General features: G+C 37.1%; 1 protein-coding gene across 31 annotated transcripts in view; it reads right to left on the bottom strand.

Moving 5' to 3' along the window:
- The window catches only part of CLASP2 (cytoplasmic linker associated protein 2), a 151,963-nt gene that overhangs the window by 80,232 nt on the left and 52,254 nt on the right, over positions 1 to 19,477 (bottom strand). For all 31 annotated transcript variants that reach the window (XM_079300172.1, XM_079300199.1, XM_079300183.1 and 28 more), the window contains one exon: positions 13,635 to 13,781. In XM_079300172.1, coding sequence (XP_079156298.1) covers positions 13,635 to 13,781 — 147 coding nt within the window. The remainder of the gene's footprint in view (positions 1 to 13,634; positions 13,782 to 19,477) is intronic.

Genomic DNA, 19,477 nt, shown 5'->3' with positions numbered 1-19,477 from the left:
GTACCTGCAGTATGATATAGGAACAACTAATAGATTTTGAGTGCCTTAGCTCAAGGATTCTGTAAAGATATGCTGTACACAACACATTTCAACATGTGTATCTCAAACACCATCTGTCACAACTGCCAATGGCAGCCAGTAGAGAAAGAAGAAATTATAACCACCTATTTCTTCTCGTTTCAGAGAGTAGATGGAACAAACCCTTCCATAAAGTTCATGAGTATTTGACCAGCAAAAAAAAAATGAACAGGAAAAGATCCATTTACACCCAGAACACCTTTTTACCACATAAACTTGTACAGCTCTTCAGAACACCCTCGTCAGAGCAAAATTTTGAGGAAAGAAACCTTGAAAGAAGTAATTTGGCTGAGGGACACCAAGTAGGTGGTACAAACAGCTACTTAGATGCTCAGAACATCTAAGTAAACATGTGTTTAGCTACAAATACTCCAACATTTAAGAAAGCCTCAAAGAAACAAAACAATCCAAGTCAATACACAATACCTATTCTGGAAAAGTAAATAGAAAAGTAAGGTTATAAAAATTCTGTACTATTATTTAGTTACATAAATACACACACACCTATGTTAACCAAGGGAAAAAGTACTTTGCATTCCCATCCTTTACTTACTAATATTTTTTTCCTAAGGAATAAACTACAGAAACATTACAAATTGACATATACAGGCCATGAACACAAAAATATACAAAAAATGTTTGGATTTCAAGTATTTCTAGTTCACTGCTGTATACCATAAAGAAAAAGATTAAAAGGAGATGAAGTTGCCTTCGCTAAGTAAGTAGAAGCTGTCACCCTCAGCCTGCCCCAAAGTATCACGTTTAAAATTAGGAAACAGCATACGTTACATGACAGATATTTCTAGCACCTAAACACCGTCTAGTAGGACACCCTGGAGTAAGGGAAGCAGTAAGGGAAAATCTTTATCCAAGGAGTAACAGTTTTTTACTTCAAAAGAGAAAGAGGAGGGACAGACTACCTTTAAACTCCATTTGACACAAAACTTTCCATCTTCCTGACTTTCAACAACTAGTTCACATCTACAAACCAATTTTGTTTCAAATTAATACTCTTCAAAAGTTGTTTCATTACCCTGTTGACTGACAAAAAATATTATATGACTCAAAGTTATCTATAAACCACACTTCATTTATATTTCACTGATATTTTTCCTCAACTGTATGATTACATATGCATAATAGAGCAAAGTATGAAGTAATTCCTCTTCATATTGTATAGCAATCAGAAGTCCACATTGCCTGAAGAGGAAAAATCCTGTTCAATTTTTCCCTTTCCAATTTCTCTGTAGGTATTTTCACCAATTCTGTTTATCAAGCCACTGTTTATGTAGATACAATCAAAAAAGACAGGACTCCACCTGCTGTTTCCCAATTAGGGAGAAAGTATTTTACTGAGATAACAAGATACCTAACAGTCATACACATGCAGATGCCTTCAAATTATCTCTCATGCTTTTGTAAGGCTTGACTTTCCTCCACAAAAGCAACACCAGAGCTTTACTAAACTCTCAGTACAAACAGTGCTGCCTCCAGCCCCCAAACTGATATATCTGATAGAACACACATATAAGCTCTCTTCTTGCTGTTGTTACTTACCTTCTCAGACCAAGCTTGTGATTACAAATTTCTTGTACGTCTCTCTAGTATTCCTTCGGCTGAAAAGTGCATGTTCAAGGCTCCCCATGGAATACACAGTCCTCTGACCAAATATGGACAAGTTCAGCTACTGCATTCCTAAAGGCAAGAACTCTATAAACCATTCTAGGGGGCTTTAACCCCACTGCATTTTTAACATCTTTTAGTGCTCAGCACACAGCTAATATCCAGACCCTCATCAACTGCATAATTACATTACCTTGTCTTTGGACTTGAATCCAACTGAGCTTTTTTCAGCTGAGACACAGAAGAAAAAATTCTCTCATTCAGAAGAAGAAAGATACAAAAAATTTATCTACATTGTTTGCTAGTTTTCATTCATAACTTTTGCTTATTCCTATCCTTCAAGCCTTCTAGTCAGAAACATACAGCACCCTGGAAGTCTCAGTTCCATTTCAGGAAGCTGGTGAGAATATATCAAACATGACAGACAGACTTGATATGGAAGCATATCATGGCAGTGAAGCCCCTCTCAATTTTACAGTTGAGTTGTGGGGGTGTTTTGATAGGTTTCTCTTTTGTGTATGCCTTCAAGTTTGCTTTGTTTTTTAAACTCAAGTTCAATGAGTCTGGAAATTGAGGCTATAAAAATTAAAAATTCCTCACTTCCTGCAGACTTCCGGCTAATAGAGACGACACTTTCATGTGTTAAATTCAAAGGTTTCTAACATTTTGCTAGGCCCTAGGAGTCTTCTTTTGGAAGAAGGCTTATTCCAGTCATAAGGCTGAGTTCAGCACTGAGAATAACTCAAGACCAGAAAGGGTCTTGTAAGGTATGTAAGGGTCTTGTAAGGGTATGTAAGCAAGAGAATGACCCAGCAGCCTTTTGTGAAACCAACTTTTTCACCCAGGAGTTAATTCCTGGGGTTGAGTTCTTCCCCTCTTCAGACTGAAACACTTGAAATACTCCCAATATATCACAACTTTGGAATGCTCACTTGCTCTACTGCCTTGATGCTCTGCCCAGTATTATCTACACATCTGTACATCATGAGATGACAAAACAATGGGACAACACTATATGGGAAAAGAAAGATGCTGAATGTGATTTGGGACTTGTACTTCCTTTTTGAAACAGAGAACTGTTTATTCAACTGTTAACTCTTATATAAACTACAAAAATGCTGGCGTAAAAATACAAAAACATTTGCTCAATTTGTATTTGGTAGGAGACCTTTACCAGTCAAATTAATTTTTTTCCTACTTTAGCAAATCCACAACAAAAAATTTTCCTGTGAAAAAAAGGAATTTCAAAGCTGGTATAGAAACTTAGAAGTAACAAATATTCTAAAACTTTGTTTCAGTTTTTGTTCCTAAATTGTTTTTTGAAAATGGTTCCCTAAAAAAAGTTTACCCGTTTTCTGATACAACATCACAATTTAATGTTTGGCAATGCTGAAAGGGATACTGTTTCTCACATGTCTTTTATCACTCAGAAATATCTAACTGCAGGAGTAACTATCTTACTTAAGAACATATCTAGAATAAAATGGTGTGGTATGCAATTTGTTTTTTCTGAATGACAACAAAATGTTACACACCTTTGTTTCTGCTAGTTCAAAGCTTCGCCTCTTATCTATCAGAGACTGAAGCAAAAAATGCAGATCATTCTGGACTGGAAGAAAAAACTACTGTTACCCTTTTGGCTTTGTAGGTTAATAAACAATCAGCTGTAAATTAGGAACAGACAGAAGCTTCAGCTCTGCGTGGGATAAATGATCAGGATAAGCTCAAGTACTTACTCAGCTTTTCATATAATAGGTTAACTGGCAACTCCCACTCACTCCTACTGACCTCTCTCATTCTACAACTGGTACAGCTGAGCACTAAGTCACAAAAGGGAGGGGCTAAACCGAGAATAAAATAAACTGGCCAAGATGAATAGTTTCACTGAGCAAGTTCCCTAGTCTGCCTCATTACAGAGCCATACAAACACTAAGGCAGTACAATCCAGTGGCTGACTCAGGATACAATTGAGCTACAGAAGACAGGGAAGGAAATTAGCCCAGTCAGCTTAAAAATATACAGCTGCTGAAAGTCTAAGTATAGGCTAAGGGGAATAGAGCAATATTTAAAATTAACTCAAGGAAGGACAACTGCTGAAGCTACATGGCGAAATGGAAAGCCTGTCTCACAAGACACTGAGTAGAGGGGATCTAAGGAAAGGGCTGATATCAAACAAACAAACAAACCAACGCACAAAGACAGGCTCTAAAATAAAAGACCACAACCATATGTCAAAGACACGACATGACAGACACAAAACCTAATTGTTTCTTCAGCATGGCACTTGCCATATAACCACATTCTACTCCCAGCCATAGGGGGCAAATGTTTTAAAGGTTGAATTTAATTCTTTCTTCAAATGTACATTCGGCTGTCTGTTGATCTCGGTAACTGGGATTTTTCCTGAATCTTCTGCAGCTCTGTCTTCGCACAATCTAATTGTTTGTCCTTGGGTCAGGCCCTATTGTTTACTTTTAAAGTGGTATCTTGTTGGGGGCTGGGGAAGGAAATTTCCAGTGCTTCATGATCTGAATTATCACCTCTGAGATGGCAAGGGTGACTTTCAAGATAATGACACTGATAATGCCCTCTTCTACAGACCGATTTCAATCTCAGTAGCTCAGTGAAGAGTCTCATTATCTTTCCAGGTACCATAAAATTACTAAAATAGTCTAGAATAGCATCGTTTCATACATACTTTTCATAAGTCTGCTTCTGTAAAATAGGAACCAAATGTTCAGAAAACTGTCTGGAGACCGAGAAGTTTTGAAAATTCCCTTCAGGTTTTAAACTACTGAGTTAACTAAAGCTATTTGATCTACCGCACAGAGACCTTGATGCATTAACAGATTCTAACATTCTCATGTTTGAAAATCTGATCTGTGAACCTCAACTGACAAACTTGATTAAAAACCTCCCATAAAACAAGCAAATAAGTATTCTTCAGTCTCAAGTATCTGTACGAAGCACAAAGGTGTTCTTTCATCATTAGGTGACTCAGAGCCAGTAAAGATGCTTTCAGCTTGCCTGTTTAAGTTAGGAAAACCTTTGAGGGCAACAAAGAAGCAGCAGTAGCTCAAATAAAAACCACTTTGATCAACATTAGACTTTTTTTTAAAAAACAAGAACCACAGTTCAGATAGTTAAAGCGATAAATCCTACAGAATGGATACAATTAGACCAACTTACATAAAATTATGCTAGTTTAAGTAAATTGTAGTGTTAGTTAGCATCACTTACTGGCTTTGCTACACAAGCTAAGAAACAGATTATGTTGCTAATTGCCGTAACTCTCCCAACAAAACTTGAGGGAAGACCAAACCACGAAGAGAGGCAGAGATCCTAGCTTAGATAAATGTTTTTGTCAACTGAATTTCAGCTGCCTTGTGTCCACTTCCTGGACACAACTGCATCTGCAAACAAGTAACTCCCTATTCTCCAAAACTTCTCTGTTATTATAAACTTGAGAGATTAACTTATTGGGTTGCGCAGCTTATTTGTCTTATGTTTGTTTTTACCTGGATATAGGGAAACAGGAGAGTGAGAGAACAGCAGCAAAAGGAATCTGTACAAATCTCACAGGCCACTGTAGTTCACGATTCAGTTAGTCAGTCTAAAATGCTTCTGACTGAAGCTGAAACTACCTTTGACAAAGACATGCAGGCCGACAATTAGTATGAGAAAACCCGTTTAGTTGTTCCAACACAAGCCACCAGTGTTTGAAATAAATTTCAGAAATGTGTTTTTAAATCATCAGATAAAACACTAAACCCAAACAACCCTTCCCCTCTCCCCTCCTAGCATCTGGACTGGCAAAGCTTTCCTGTTGTTTTTAACCAGCTTAGAAAACAATTCAATTGACTAAGCAGAGTAGAAAAACATTCACTAGAAAGCCCACTTTGAGCAAACTGACAGATGAATTCTGTCACGTTCAGCTCCAGTGACTGACATTCACTCTGAACTGACTTGTCCACCCCACTTCCTCCAATGCCAAAAGTCATCATCCCTGAGGCACCCAAAAAGTCATTCAAACTGAAACAGCAGCATAAACTGAACAAAACAGCACAATATCTTAAAATACCTTCACAATACCTTGTACTCCTTACTTTATCTGCCCATGTTAGAAATTTGGCAGACACATGCACAGAACTTCCCAAGACACCTCACCTGTACTGCGCCTGTTCCATTAAAACATTCCTGCTACATGCCAGAGACATTGCTCATGAACAGAAGTTCCCACCCAACAAGTACATGTGCTGTCTCTGAGGGCTGAGACACTAAGCAGAGCTCTCAAAACAATAATACACCCCATGAGAGAACAGGAGCAGGAGGGACAAGCAGAAATTAGGAGTGAGCTGCACTCACAAGGAAGAGAGTGGTGCCAGGTTTACAACCATTAGGACAGCACATCTCAAGCCTCGAGGTGTGACATGTTAATCAGATACAAATACAGGACTCCTGTACTAAGAGAAAGCACAATATAACTCTTAAGTGGAATGAAGATGACAGCACCAGCATGCATACTGCAAAATTTGAAGCTGCTCTTGAGCATATAAATTCCTCTGAAATTATGGATTGAATGCTCCAAGAAATTTAGTCAGTAACATCTGAAGCTGATTCTTAACACAGAATGCATAGTTTCAACAAGTTTAGCCTCAATTCCTCTACACAGTTTCACAGGTATAAAAGATTAATAATACTAGCTCTTCACAGACATGCTGTAGAGATCAATTCAATTAATAAACATTTACCAAGCACACAGTAAATAAGAAAACTGCAAAACAAGGAAAACAACAGTGTTATACTTAGTACAGTTAGGACAGCATACATTAGGTAAGACCAAAGCCTGGATGTGGAGGAGCACATGAGAAGATGATGCCTGACTTTTTAGGCTTATCTCAAATTGATTAATGTTGGTTTCTACTCAACTGGAAGCTCATGCAGTCATCTTTCAACTCATTCACAATGTTCATGCTCCCATGGTAATCCTTCAAAGCACTCATGGTTTTCTTTTCTCCCTTGGCACTCCATTTTCATCAATTATTAAAAGGACATACATTTGTGACCCTGGTCCATTTGTTCAACAGGTCAGTTTTGAAGTTATGCTATTTTTTTTAACATGATAGCATTAGTCTTATTTTCAGTTTACAATATAACTTCCTAATAACCTACTTAGATTTTACTTTAACTTGATCCTAGTTTTATGTTTGAATGGTGAAAATTGCATTAATTATTTTACATCACAGAAATTACTGAGAACAAGCAGAAATGCGCACAATTGATTTGTATCATCCGTAATTCTGATGTCAAAACAGAATAGGATTTGAGATACTGTGATGTAATAGTTACAGTAATACAGAATTTTCATTACTTTTGTCAGTACCCATTTGTGTATTCCATTCTGGAATAATTTAAACAGACACTTTATTAACAACAATTCACACCACCTGTCACCACAAATAATACAATTACCACTTCTACATGTTCTAGATAATACATTTTTATCTTTTACTTCTAAAAGTTCACTAGAGCAAGTTAGAAGGTCAAAGTAACTTGACTTTAATGTGTTTTTTCTCTTATATTTTAAAAAACATTCAATGTATATGTTCCAAAAAACTATTTCCAACATGTGCAAATACCTATATTACAAAAATAACTTCTCTGTTTGAAAGCATATACCATTGTCAAAAGAAATGAAACAACTTTCTTCAGACTCTCCTCCCACACACCAACACACCACCCACAAAGAGGAGTCACACCTGCTACTCTGCAAAGCAGCAATGCAGGAACATTTCGGAATGGTCATCTTTACTTACTCAGACACAATCCATAATGACTCCAAAAGGCAGGGTCAGCTGATTTTAGCCCATCTTCCTCCGCTTTCTTTCCTTTTTTTTCTTCTAGATTAACTCGCATGAAAATATAAACAAATTGCTTCCCCTTCCTATTGCTTGAAATACTCAGTACTCAGTATCAGCAGCTGAACAAGAGCTAGGCTGTCATCCTAATTCTCATCATTGTCTGGTACAACCATGATTGCCAGTAAGAAGTCTGGGACCAGAACCCTAGGTAGATGTTCACAAACAGGTTGGGCTACATCTTGCACTGTGCTTTTATCTCCAGACCTCTTCATTCAAGCTCCACTGGTATTACCTCCCTGTTTAACTTCCAGACTATGAGCCTTTTGAGAAAAGACTCTCTGATATAAAATCATACTTATACCAACAAGAAGGAATACTACAATCTAACTGAAACTTCTAGAAATTAAGTGAAAAACAGGGTAGCATGACTATCAACTTGGGCGACACACAGAAAACAGAGAGACTAATCAACAGTGTTATGGACACATACACATTTTCTGAAGATTTATGTAGAGGTGTGTACACATACATATATATATATATATATATTTTCATAATTCACCATGTTTGTTTTCATTCAGATTCCTTATTAAGGTGGATTTTTCAATCTCCCTTCTGAAGAGAGCTGCAAAGAAAGATACTTGCTAAAGGAATAGAAACCCCAGAGACTGCACAACCATTTATAACAGTCCAAGGAGAAACAATCACATGAAAGGGAACCCTAACTTCAAGTGCCATTCAGGGGAATAAGCAACAACAAAATTCAATCATTCTCAGAGGACAAGGGAAGTTGAAAATCCTCCTACCTCCCTGAACTCTGGATTAGGTTAAAACAGCAGTTCATGACCGCAGGATTGCAACCCAGCAATGCCATGGGCAAGGACCTCTTAGGATGGAAGTTAATTGACATTAACTGTGGGGAAAAGGAAGCATTCTGTACAGGCATTCTGTAGCAAATTCTCTGACTCAGACTGATACCCAAGGCTAATCTCTAAGGCTACTCAGAATGACAAAAAGACTTTTTAGCCGGATGTTAAAGAAAAATCCTTGAATTTCTTCCCCACCAGGAAATCAAAAAGGAAACAAAGTGCCACAGAATGTCAGGGGTGCTTTGCTGACTAACATTACCTCAGAGCAGCTTTGTCATACAAAGGGCCAGGGTAGAACAATGAATACTAAAAAATCCTAGTTTATTTTACAGAACAAATACAGCACTTTGGAAATCACTTAAGGAGGGCTAACAAGAATAACAGAGGAAATATTCTTGAACTTATTTTCTGCAGAATTCAAAATTATCAAAAAAAGTCCCTGTGGGTATTGCTTATTATGAATTCTTTTTTGGTTTTTTTGTACAAGTGAGCACAAAATTCTCTTGAGTCCGGAGACAATCAATACTGGGAGCATGAGTCTAACTGGTATCAAGTCCATTCACTAACAGTGTATATTTACAGTTCCACAATTACTGAAGCCCTTTTAACACAAATGTTTCTTAACTACAGCACGCAGTTTTAATAAAATTAACTTCAACTGGCTGAGATTTCGCTTATTTTTCAGTCTCACATTTGTTTTATGCAGAGCCTTTTAATTTAGATTTTTTCCCACTAAAGCCTCCAAAAGGTCTTCTGCTAGGAAATCGAGGTAAAACCAGCAAATAAGCACCATTTTAATATTTTTCAACAAAGAGCTGTATGTTTGCTACTGAGAAGGGGAAAAAAGCATAATGACAGCTATGAAAACATAATTTAAAATTTCCTAAAGCTGGGAACAGCTTCCTACAGTTCCTTCATGTATATTGTTACTATAGTTCCCACAGCCTTCTATTGCCAAACTGTTCACCTGGTCCAACCAGGTTTTCCAGCTATTTGATTTCAACACACACATTTCAAAAAGTGTAACAGTGCTGTCAGTGTCAAACAATAACCAATTCATAATATTGGCATCCCATCAATGTACTAAAGATTTTAAAAAACCCAACGAACTATAGATTAAAATACACCATGCAGTTATCTTCCTGATGAAAACATTGCAAGAAGTACGAAGTTCCCCTTGTTTCAACTTATAACATTAAGAACAGTCCCACATAAGTTTACATAAAAAAATATAAAAAAAAGTTAACACAAACTTCTGTCATGATTGTATTTCATCAGAAAGCATTTCTTCAAAAAGCCATATGGCTCTTTTGAACAATCACCATTTTTACATTTAATCAATTTTAAAGACTACTGACCTAAACTGACATTTTAGGAAAAGAGAGGTTGCCAGAGTTCCTGCTGAGGTAGCCTGAGGTTTCCTACTAACACTTAGATTACATAAAGCTTCCAAATGGTATACAAGCAGGCAATTCCCTAGAGTACTTGGAACAGGGCTTTCACATTTGCAAGAGAACTTGCCAAAGACCTGTAAGAGATCTTGAATAGCACAGGGACGGAAATATAGCTCATTTGGCTGACATACTCAGGTCCTTTTCTACTCTAAATTATGGTGTCCCTTGCGATTAAAAAGCTGCTTGTGCCATAGTGCCAAGGAAAAGCCCCTGAATTTCCATTCATGCAAGGGCAGAACACAGAGTGCACATCCTCAGTAAGAAGGCTTTTGAGCAAAGGGTTATTTCCAGAGGCTCTATCACCTGAAGAGCTGAGAGCAAACGCATCAGGAGTAAGTAGATCAGCTATGTGCTTGCTAAGGTCTAACTTTCACTGTGGAATAAGAAATATGCCAAACAAAGCACTGTCCCATTAAGTCAAAGACCTATGACTACTCATTCATCACTAACAAGAAGTTCAGTGTCTGAATATCTCCAAGCAGAAAAGTGAGAGGAAAAACAGCCTGCTGGATTCTTCACTCCCAGGGCAGTAAACTACTGCGGCTACCTGATTTGGTACATTTTTGGAAAGCTGTCTTTAGTAGGCTTGATCACACCTGCCAGCAAATCCACAAGTTCTACAAGCCTTCCCATTGCAACTGCCAATAGGAAAATGTCTAGCACAATCACAAGGAGACAGAATTCCAGGCTGAACAGGACACTGCTATTGCTCACCTGTTTCACCTGTGTTCCTGGACAATGATGTTGAACTTGCAGTGCCACCAAAGTACATTATCTACATTAAATGGAAAATGCCCAAAACCATGAGAAATTACTTTTTTTTTTGTATCAGACAGGTCCTTTCATCAAGCAGCATATCTGGGCAGTGGTGGAATTACCCATTTCTTCAGTAAGAACCATCTCCATGACGCATATAATGAACAGCCAAGCACACAGCAATCTGAGGTATAATTCAGCAGGTGCCAGCAGATAAGAAGGCCAGCAGCATGGCTATGAAGTTCAGTTTTCTTAGCCTCAAGACAGGGTAGCCTCAAATCCTTTGGACCCAGGACAAATAAAACCCCTTACTTTGCCACCTACAACTCATAGGAAAATACCTTTGTCAAGCAACATCCTATGAAACAGATCTCTGGGATCCTTTGAAATACAAAAGGTAGTTTAAATGAACAGAACTTGCAGTAATCTCAGCCTTTGCTCAACTCAATTTCTATCTGCACTAAATTCTGCCTGGTCACAGAAGTCTGAAGAGAAGAAACTGCAGTAGAAGACTTGCTTCAACTTCAGGTCACTTACACGACTGGAGATTTTTGTGAAAGGGAAATAAAAAGCAACACAGTTAAAGGAGTTGCTTTTAGTTCTTCCTCCAAGGCTGAACTGCAACTTCTGAATATGGATTGCTGGGTATTTGAGAGTCAGAAAAACAGACAAGCAGGACCAACAGGTGGCAGAAGCAATGAGGTGAGCAGTGAAATACCCATCCAGTGTTTATGAGGAAAAGGCGAGAAATGGCACGCCCACTGACTGCTGACTTGGAATGCAGTGGTGAGTACAAGGATTTGGGACTGGAGGATACAGCAGAACCTTACTACACCAGAAAGAACAAACAACTTCCAGAACTATACATTTACTTCACAGAGATGGCAATTTTGAGGCTGGAGAAAAATCTCAGGTGTCCTTTAAGCACCTGCAAAGTAGATCCTACAGAATGTGAAAGAGCATCAAGGTTTTGTTGTAGTCATAAAGATCCAAGAAGTCTCTAGATAAGCAGAACATGATGTCCTAACTGGACTCTCCAAAAATCATGATTCTCTGTGGAATAAAGCTTTCTAAACCCAGCATTTTGGCCCATAACCACATGTCTTTAGACACTTCTCCTGTTCCTGTACCTGTCTCTAATAGCTGACCATTGTCAGATGGGACAGCAGACTACCCAGACCTCTTATCTGAACTAGAGTCATTGCTCATATGAAGATTATTACAGGAAACTCCTCACTTCTGGAAGAGACTATGACCTTATTGTTTAAGAAATGCATGTGGCATCTATGCTAATGCTGTTAATTAGGCTACGAAATGCTAGGATTGTAAATACTATATTAAAATTCTGACTACAGATACCCTACAGAATACAAAAAGAAGGGAAATAAATGGACATGTAAACACACCCAAATTTTCTTCCACAGTTGAAAGGAGATGGTATAAAACAAGGAATGACTAAAATACTCTGGTTTTGGCATGCTTAATTTTTTTTTTAAATTTGGCAATATAAGTAAAGGAGAAAAAAACAATGCAATAATTTTTGGGGTTTTAATCTGCTTTACTACTGTATTTTTAGATAAAACTACAAAATCAGTGAGTGGTTATTCTGTTCTTATCTCCATGTTATTACTGCAGAGCATGTAAAACAAAAGTCTATATGTAAAAAAAAATTACATTAAAAACCATCTACATTTAATAAATATTATTAAAAACCCATGCTGAAATAAACAGAAATCCTAAGCATTCAGTTCTAGTACTATGTATATTAGCCTTGCATGCAAAAACCACCATGCTTCAGGTTAAAGCAGATTACATTACAATTATTTATTTATATTTACTTATTTATAATACTTACTATGTGCAATAATAACAACAATAATAAATATCAATGAAGTAATTTCCTTTATTGAGTCTTTTATGTGGTCTTTTCTGATACCGATCTGCTATATATTGCTATCAATTCACAGTTACACTATGACAGTGTTGATCCAGCCCTATGAAAACCTTTTCAATTCACTAGGAATTCTTAAGATCACAACTGAAAAACAATAAATTTTCAAAACATTAGCTGTATCTTAATTTGAAAATACTTAAGGCAGCCCGTCTGTCATGTATATCTTCTCCCAAATTTTGTAACTGCTTTGCAGATTACATACAGGATTACATAAATAGGAACATGGAAAATCTACTCTTACAAGAACCCCTCCCTAAAAAAAATAACTTATTCATAAAACCCTTGTACCTGAAGGATGGTGGATTTCCACAGAATTATGTATTCTTTCTGAATGTGTACATGAACCATCAAAAAAAGCAGCCACTTCTTTAGCAGTAGACAGTTGCTTTTGTTAAGACTACCCCCGCCCTAAAAAAAATGCGGATTTCCCTGTTCTAGGATCATAATTACTAAGCATTCCTCATTATGCTGCTTTGGAGCCATACCATGCAAAAAAATCCTGCCAAGGGTTTTGGCTCTCATTTTTTACCTTTCACAACCAATTTCACAATACTGACAGTTAAAAGAAAATAATAAAAGTCATCATCCAATATACACCTCTGATGAGGGCTCTGGGTGATGGCTGATCCTTTCTAGCCATGTGAAACAGTGCAGACCTACAGTAAGAATTTCATCTACACAGATTTAGAAGAATTTCACACGATATTTATATCCACAATAAGTACAGTATGGATTTCAGCAGAGATGCCCATACATATACATGTACTCATTTCACCAACATAAATGCTGTCTCCAGACATTAATTTCATTTATAATATGAGAGACCTTAATTAAGCTCAGTGCACACTCAGAAAAACAGACAGACATACACACACCTTTACAGACAATAATTACATAAAACAGGGGCCCTTACTGTTCTCAGCTCTGCAAAAATACTGCAGTCATGAATTAAACATCACCTTCCAAAGTTCTCTGTTTTGTGCCTGCTCTGGCAATGTTTCTGGGAACACTGATTAGAATCTGAATAGCTTTACATTACCTCCAACCTTAGGCCCACCAGCTGATCCTGGCTTTCTTGCACTGTTTGTAGGATTTCCTGGCTTTTTAGGTGCTGGAACCTTGAAGGCTGAAGCAGCTGATGATGGCCTGTTTCCATCCACGGACTCTTCATCATCAAAGCTTTTGTCTAGAAAAAGATACGTCAAATGAAAATAGAGCTATTAGAATGGATGCATTTTCATTTCCTAACCAACTGTTTTCCTTCATATTTCACAGAAATTCACAAAATGCGTAAATAAAAACAAGTACTTATCAGTTTGTCCTGTCTCTGACCTAGGAATAAAATGACAATGGAAGATAAAAAGCATTTTCTACATCTCAATTTCTTATAAAATATTATTTTACCTTCACAATTAACCACATTAGACCCGAGCATAAAAATGAATCCTATACAATGAGTCTCACAACAGAAAAATATCTTTGCATAGACTGAATATTTTTAACCATTCCTTAATATTTTCTCAAAAAGAAAACCCTCAATATAATTTTTATTATTCCAGTCTACCAAAGAAAAATGCTTCTCCTTTTTCTTCTTTCACTCATGCATGCATTTTCTGCTACACATCCTCCCACAACGTGTCTAACTAGCACTCCCTGTCTCCCTTCCACCCAGATTTTTCAACTTACAATCACAGATCCTCTTGCAGATCAGTCGCCTCATTCCTCTGATAGCTCTTCAATCCCCTTACCCTAGGACAGACCCAGCACTTCACATGGCCACATGCAGTAAATTCTTCATACTAATTAAAGATTCTGCCAAAATTTGCTCGCAAACACCCTAGATCCACCACTGAGATTTGTGCCGGCATCTTTCTCTCCCTTCCCTGCACTAGGTGCTGCACAACCAATGAGCTGCAAGGTGACATCATCTTCTGGGAGCCAACGCCAGAGGAAAAGGTGAAAATTCTCCATGCAAAGAAATTCATTCCCACATACAGTATTTGCCACTATTCCAATCCTTCGTTAAAAAAATTAGACAGGCAGACAATATTCCGAGGTCTGCACTCCTCTTTCCTATAATTTCAGGTTTGTAAGAAATTAATCTCTAGGGACTAAATAGTCTCAATTCAAATTACTGTGCCTTAAAAAAATCCCAATATATTCCAACAGTAGAACATAATGTTTTTTTCCACCCACTTAGGCAAGAAGGATTTATCTATAAGCTTCAGCACAGAAGACATATCAGCCTATGCTTCCTATAATAAATAAAATGGGCGAGGCTGAGACACAGCTGCACTACCGTAATGAAAGACCAATTTAGCATATTACCTGCTCTAAAACCTGTCATTTGTAGAAAAAAATAAAATAATAAATTAATTGCAAAGCTTCATAATCTCTGGAATGGTTAATTGTTTACCCTTCTCTTATTCAGAACTTGCTCCCAGGGAAACATCAACTATATTTAACAATGTAGCCTCCCAGAGGAAAGCAGCTTGCATTAAAGGGTACAGCAAGGTTTTGTCCAGTAGCATTTGCATCAACATCGAATGTAAGAACACCTTGCATTAAATGTGTCCAAGATCACTGCTGCTACAGCCAGTACATTTTTCTAGCATTTGTCCAAAGCTGTGTTTTGCACTAATGAATCTCCGTGATCAAAGAAACAAACCATCACAAAAAAAAAAAAAAAAGAATGCATATCAACCCATTTTCATTAACATTATTTCCTCCTCTCCTATAAACACTGATTCTTAAGTGAATCTTGCTAAGAGCAATTGTTTGGATCTGTTAACTCTCAGAATCCGAGGAAAAGGCATCAGCCTTCCCCCTCACTGTCCTATGTGTTGCCATGGAAACAGCACTCCCTCTCAGCATACAGGCAGAGCCAGAACACATTTTGATTCCTGATGCTTTTACTCTCACTATCTTATATAGAACCAGACTTCAAATTTCCAACAAGGAAAACCACTAACACAAAGGCAGATTAAGTGGAATGACTTAAACACTATCATAGAAGGGCAAATGGCAAGGGTTAATATCTAGGATAGCTGCAACATTACAGGCAATTTTAAATTAGAAATAACTTGCAGATTTTTGAAAAGCATGATCCGATGACACGTGAGTATGAAATCATGAAAACAGACTAAAAGTGAATATACAGTCTGCAAATAAAAATGGTTCTGTTGCTGCACTTTCAAATCTGATGAAGAAACAGGCAAGACTTTCATGCTACTACCCAACAGCTCTACAATGCAGCACTGATATGCAAATACTGCATAAGCCTTTGAAACAATAAAGTTATTTGCAATACAATCACAAAAATAGAAAATGAGCATTTGCTCATTTATGCAAAATCTCCTAATCAAGAAAAATAGACAGCCCCAAACAACTGTGTACTTTGGGAACCAGTGACTCAGATAAATTAATTTCATTTTTACCAAACAATTAATTATGAAGGAGTATAAAATATGGGTAATTGTAGAAGTTATTGCTCAACCCCAAAATGTGGAAATAGAAGTTCAGAAAAAAATGCAAAGGCAAATATTTCGACCTACTGATGTGCTGTGTATATTAGAGGATGCATTAAACAATATTCTTAGTAATACTGTCAAAATTATTTTGCCTAGTTAAAGATAGAATATTTTTTCATATGTTTAAAATATTGGTAACTCTGGACTAAAAATCTACACTATGAAATAGTTTTATACAGTTTTTCAGTCCACATGAAACTCATCTTTTTGAAATAAATGCCTTTTTTAAAGATACATGTAACTGATTTTAACCACTGATACATGGGTGTTCTTAACCAGATTTTTCATGATTTATGTTAAAATAAATTAAAAATTGCCATACAGTTACTTGAAGTGTTCTAAAAAACCCAGCATGGTACCATAAGTGACACAGTACCATGTAAAATTAATGGCTGAAAAGGATCTGTTTGAATTCTATTAAAGTGATAATGCAGTTGAGCCTCTTTTGTTCTGGATTTGTTTGTTTTTTAAATAAACATAAGTAGGAAAACGTCATACTGTCTTTTAAAGAAACCAGAGGTTTTCCCCACCCTTTTAGGCCTTTACACTTTAATTCCCCTAGAATTTACTATCAAAATCCGGAGTGATCTTTAGGGACATTCCATTTTCAGAAACATGCCTTACACTGTGAAGATCCAAAACCGGAAGTCTGTATTTATAGCATTTCATGAAAACAGAGCATTATATTTGCTTCCCCTACTATGCACCTTCCATATCCTTTCACTCATCTGCAATCATCCACTTGCTGGTAGCTCCTGTAAAAGCATTTCCATGTACTTTAGCATGGAGAAGCCCTGCTCCAGTTGTAACTGTGGCTCCCCAGGGCATAATCAAGGAGCAGTTCTGCTCAATCTGGCTTTACTATCTGCCTTTGGCTGGCAAAAGGACCAGGGATGGAGCTCCTGACAGCCAACATGCAGACCATGGAGATGGCTGTATTTCAGTATTAAACTGTGCCTCTAATGTTAGTTTTATGCAGTCTACAAACAAAATATATTTCTACAAAATCATAAAAGCCTACATGTGATTGGGATTTCAAAACAAAGCCATCTGATGGTGCAAACTTTTTTCATTCCAAAATGGCTGGATAATTCTCATTCTAGGTAATTTTAACACTTTCAGAGTATCACATTTTACATATGCAAATATACCTGACAGCTGAAAAAGCATTATCCAAATGGTGTTTTAAAACAAAGCTCCAAGGTACTAAAAATAAAAAGCTGTGTGAATTGTTAGCAACCCACAGAACATGTCAAAGGGAAACCACAAATTAAAGACACCGAGCCTCAGTAATATCTCACAACACAGTTATTGTATTTGATACGTAGTATTTTAAACGATAGTGGATTAGGAGTTTTGGAGGTAAGCACACCATACAGAGAAGAGCCTGGAATCTTGTACTGCCAAAAACTGAAGAAACCCGATGAGCAACAAATGTTCTCACTCTGGTACAAGCTCTCTTCAGATGAGTAACTTCAAAGCAGGGGAAGAAAAAATTCAAGAAAAGGTTGTTTTTGTGTTCACAAAACTAGGAAGTCGGGATTCAAAATCTGAGCATTAGAAGTTCTCTCTTCTAATGGAGGGCAGAGATCTGCACTAAAGAGGATGTTCTGCAGGTACAGTGCAACAAGTGAACTGTTGTCAGTGAACCACTGTGCATTTCTAAATTATTTTTAGATTATGAAAAATCCTAGTTTTAATTTCAAAATCTTTCAAGAGTTGTCTAAGAAATCTCTCCAGCAAAAGACCCTCAAATCCCAAAATCAACCTGCAGGACACATCAGAACCCAAAGTCTACCACACTTTCAGAACTTATGATTTATCAAAATTATTTGAAGATTAAATCCAGGTAGACAGACCAAAACTTGAACTATCACAGAACATGAAATATTAAAATTCTTGAGAAACAAACTATGCCATTTGAACTAAAAATAAACAAATTTATGTGCTGTCTTCCTGCCTTGTAGCATTACTCTTGGGGCTAGATCACAAATATGTAATGTATGTTTTCTGAAGTATTCAGAGAGATCAAAGCATAAACATTTATACTGAAACTTGATATTCAAAGAACATTGTAGCACTCCCAATATTTTAAACTTAAAACAATCTATTCATTGTGATTTGCCTATACAGCAATAAAGGTAAGTATGTATCCAGCAAATGTAAAGATATATCCAGTGACAAGGAGCATCCAGAGAAAAATCCAAAGTTTTTCATATCCAGAGAGAGAAAAAAAAGTTATTTTCAAAGAAGATTAAATTAGAACACATTTATTGTTACTGCAACTCAAGCCTCCACCTCAGCTGGCTTGAAGAGTTGTAGAACTAATGTGACATTCTAGAATCTACCGTTTTGTAAGTCATAGTCACTAACAGAAAAATGAAAGACACTGTCACCTACACAGCAGTACAAATACAAGACCTACATTCTACTTGTGCTACACAACAGCAGGAAATCAGAAGTTAACTGACTTTATGCAGATCCTCAAGAGACACCAGGAAGGTGAGGATCCCCTGCAGTAATACTTAACTAAAACTGGCAATAAAGGTAAATCTGGACACTGTTTTCAGTAGCAACACCTTATATATCTAACAAAACTAGGGTTGTAAATTTCAACTTGCAGTATTTTTCTGTAGACTGATGAGTCAAACCAGAGAACACAGTATATTTAATATTTATATATATAATAAAACTGCTTTTAAACTGACTTCTGTTCAAAACATTTATATAATGTTTGCTTCAGTAACTTAGCAAGATAAGCTTTGCTAACAAATACTGGGTTTTACCTACTGTTAACACTTCCTCTTTCACACCACAAAATATTTATGAAGGCAATTGCAAATTTCTGCCTAAGCAAAAAAAATCCCAAGTAGATGAACTCTTTAAATTTTCAAGTCAATCCCCCATTCTATGCCTACCAAGACACCCACTGCCAATCTTCCTTCAGTGACTTAGACACACAGACTGCATCAATTACTTGGAACATCTGGGATTGGATCATTAGCTCAATTCCAGATGAACTGGTGCAGCCTACAACAACTTCTGTCAAGCATGAAAATGAAGCCCCAAGCACTACACATGCATCAAGTTAGTTGATCCCTCTAATCCATACTTCAAGCCAATGCCCTCACATCATTTAGTGAGAATTTTATTACACATCAGGCATTCCATACAGTCCAAATCTGTTTGTCCTTACACAAAGGACAGGATTCATGTACTGTCATCTAAAACAATTTAGACAGTCCTGGGCATCCTGTCTGACGGCCAGCTGACATTCCAGAAGGCCACATATCTCTTGCGGGTCTTACGTCCCACCTGCTCGCTCCATGTGGCTACTGCAGATAAGGCACCT

The sequence above is a fragment of the Erithacus rubecula genome (assembly GCF_903797595.1).
Source record: "Erithacus rubecula genome assembly, chromosome: 3".
Classification (NCBI taxonomy): Eukaryota; Metazoa; Chordata; class Aves; order Passeriformes; family Muscicapidae; genus Erithacus; species Erithacus rubecula.
The sequence above is the reverse complement of the archived record's forward strand: the minus strand, read 5'-3'. Positions and strand labels throughout refer to the sequence as shown.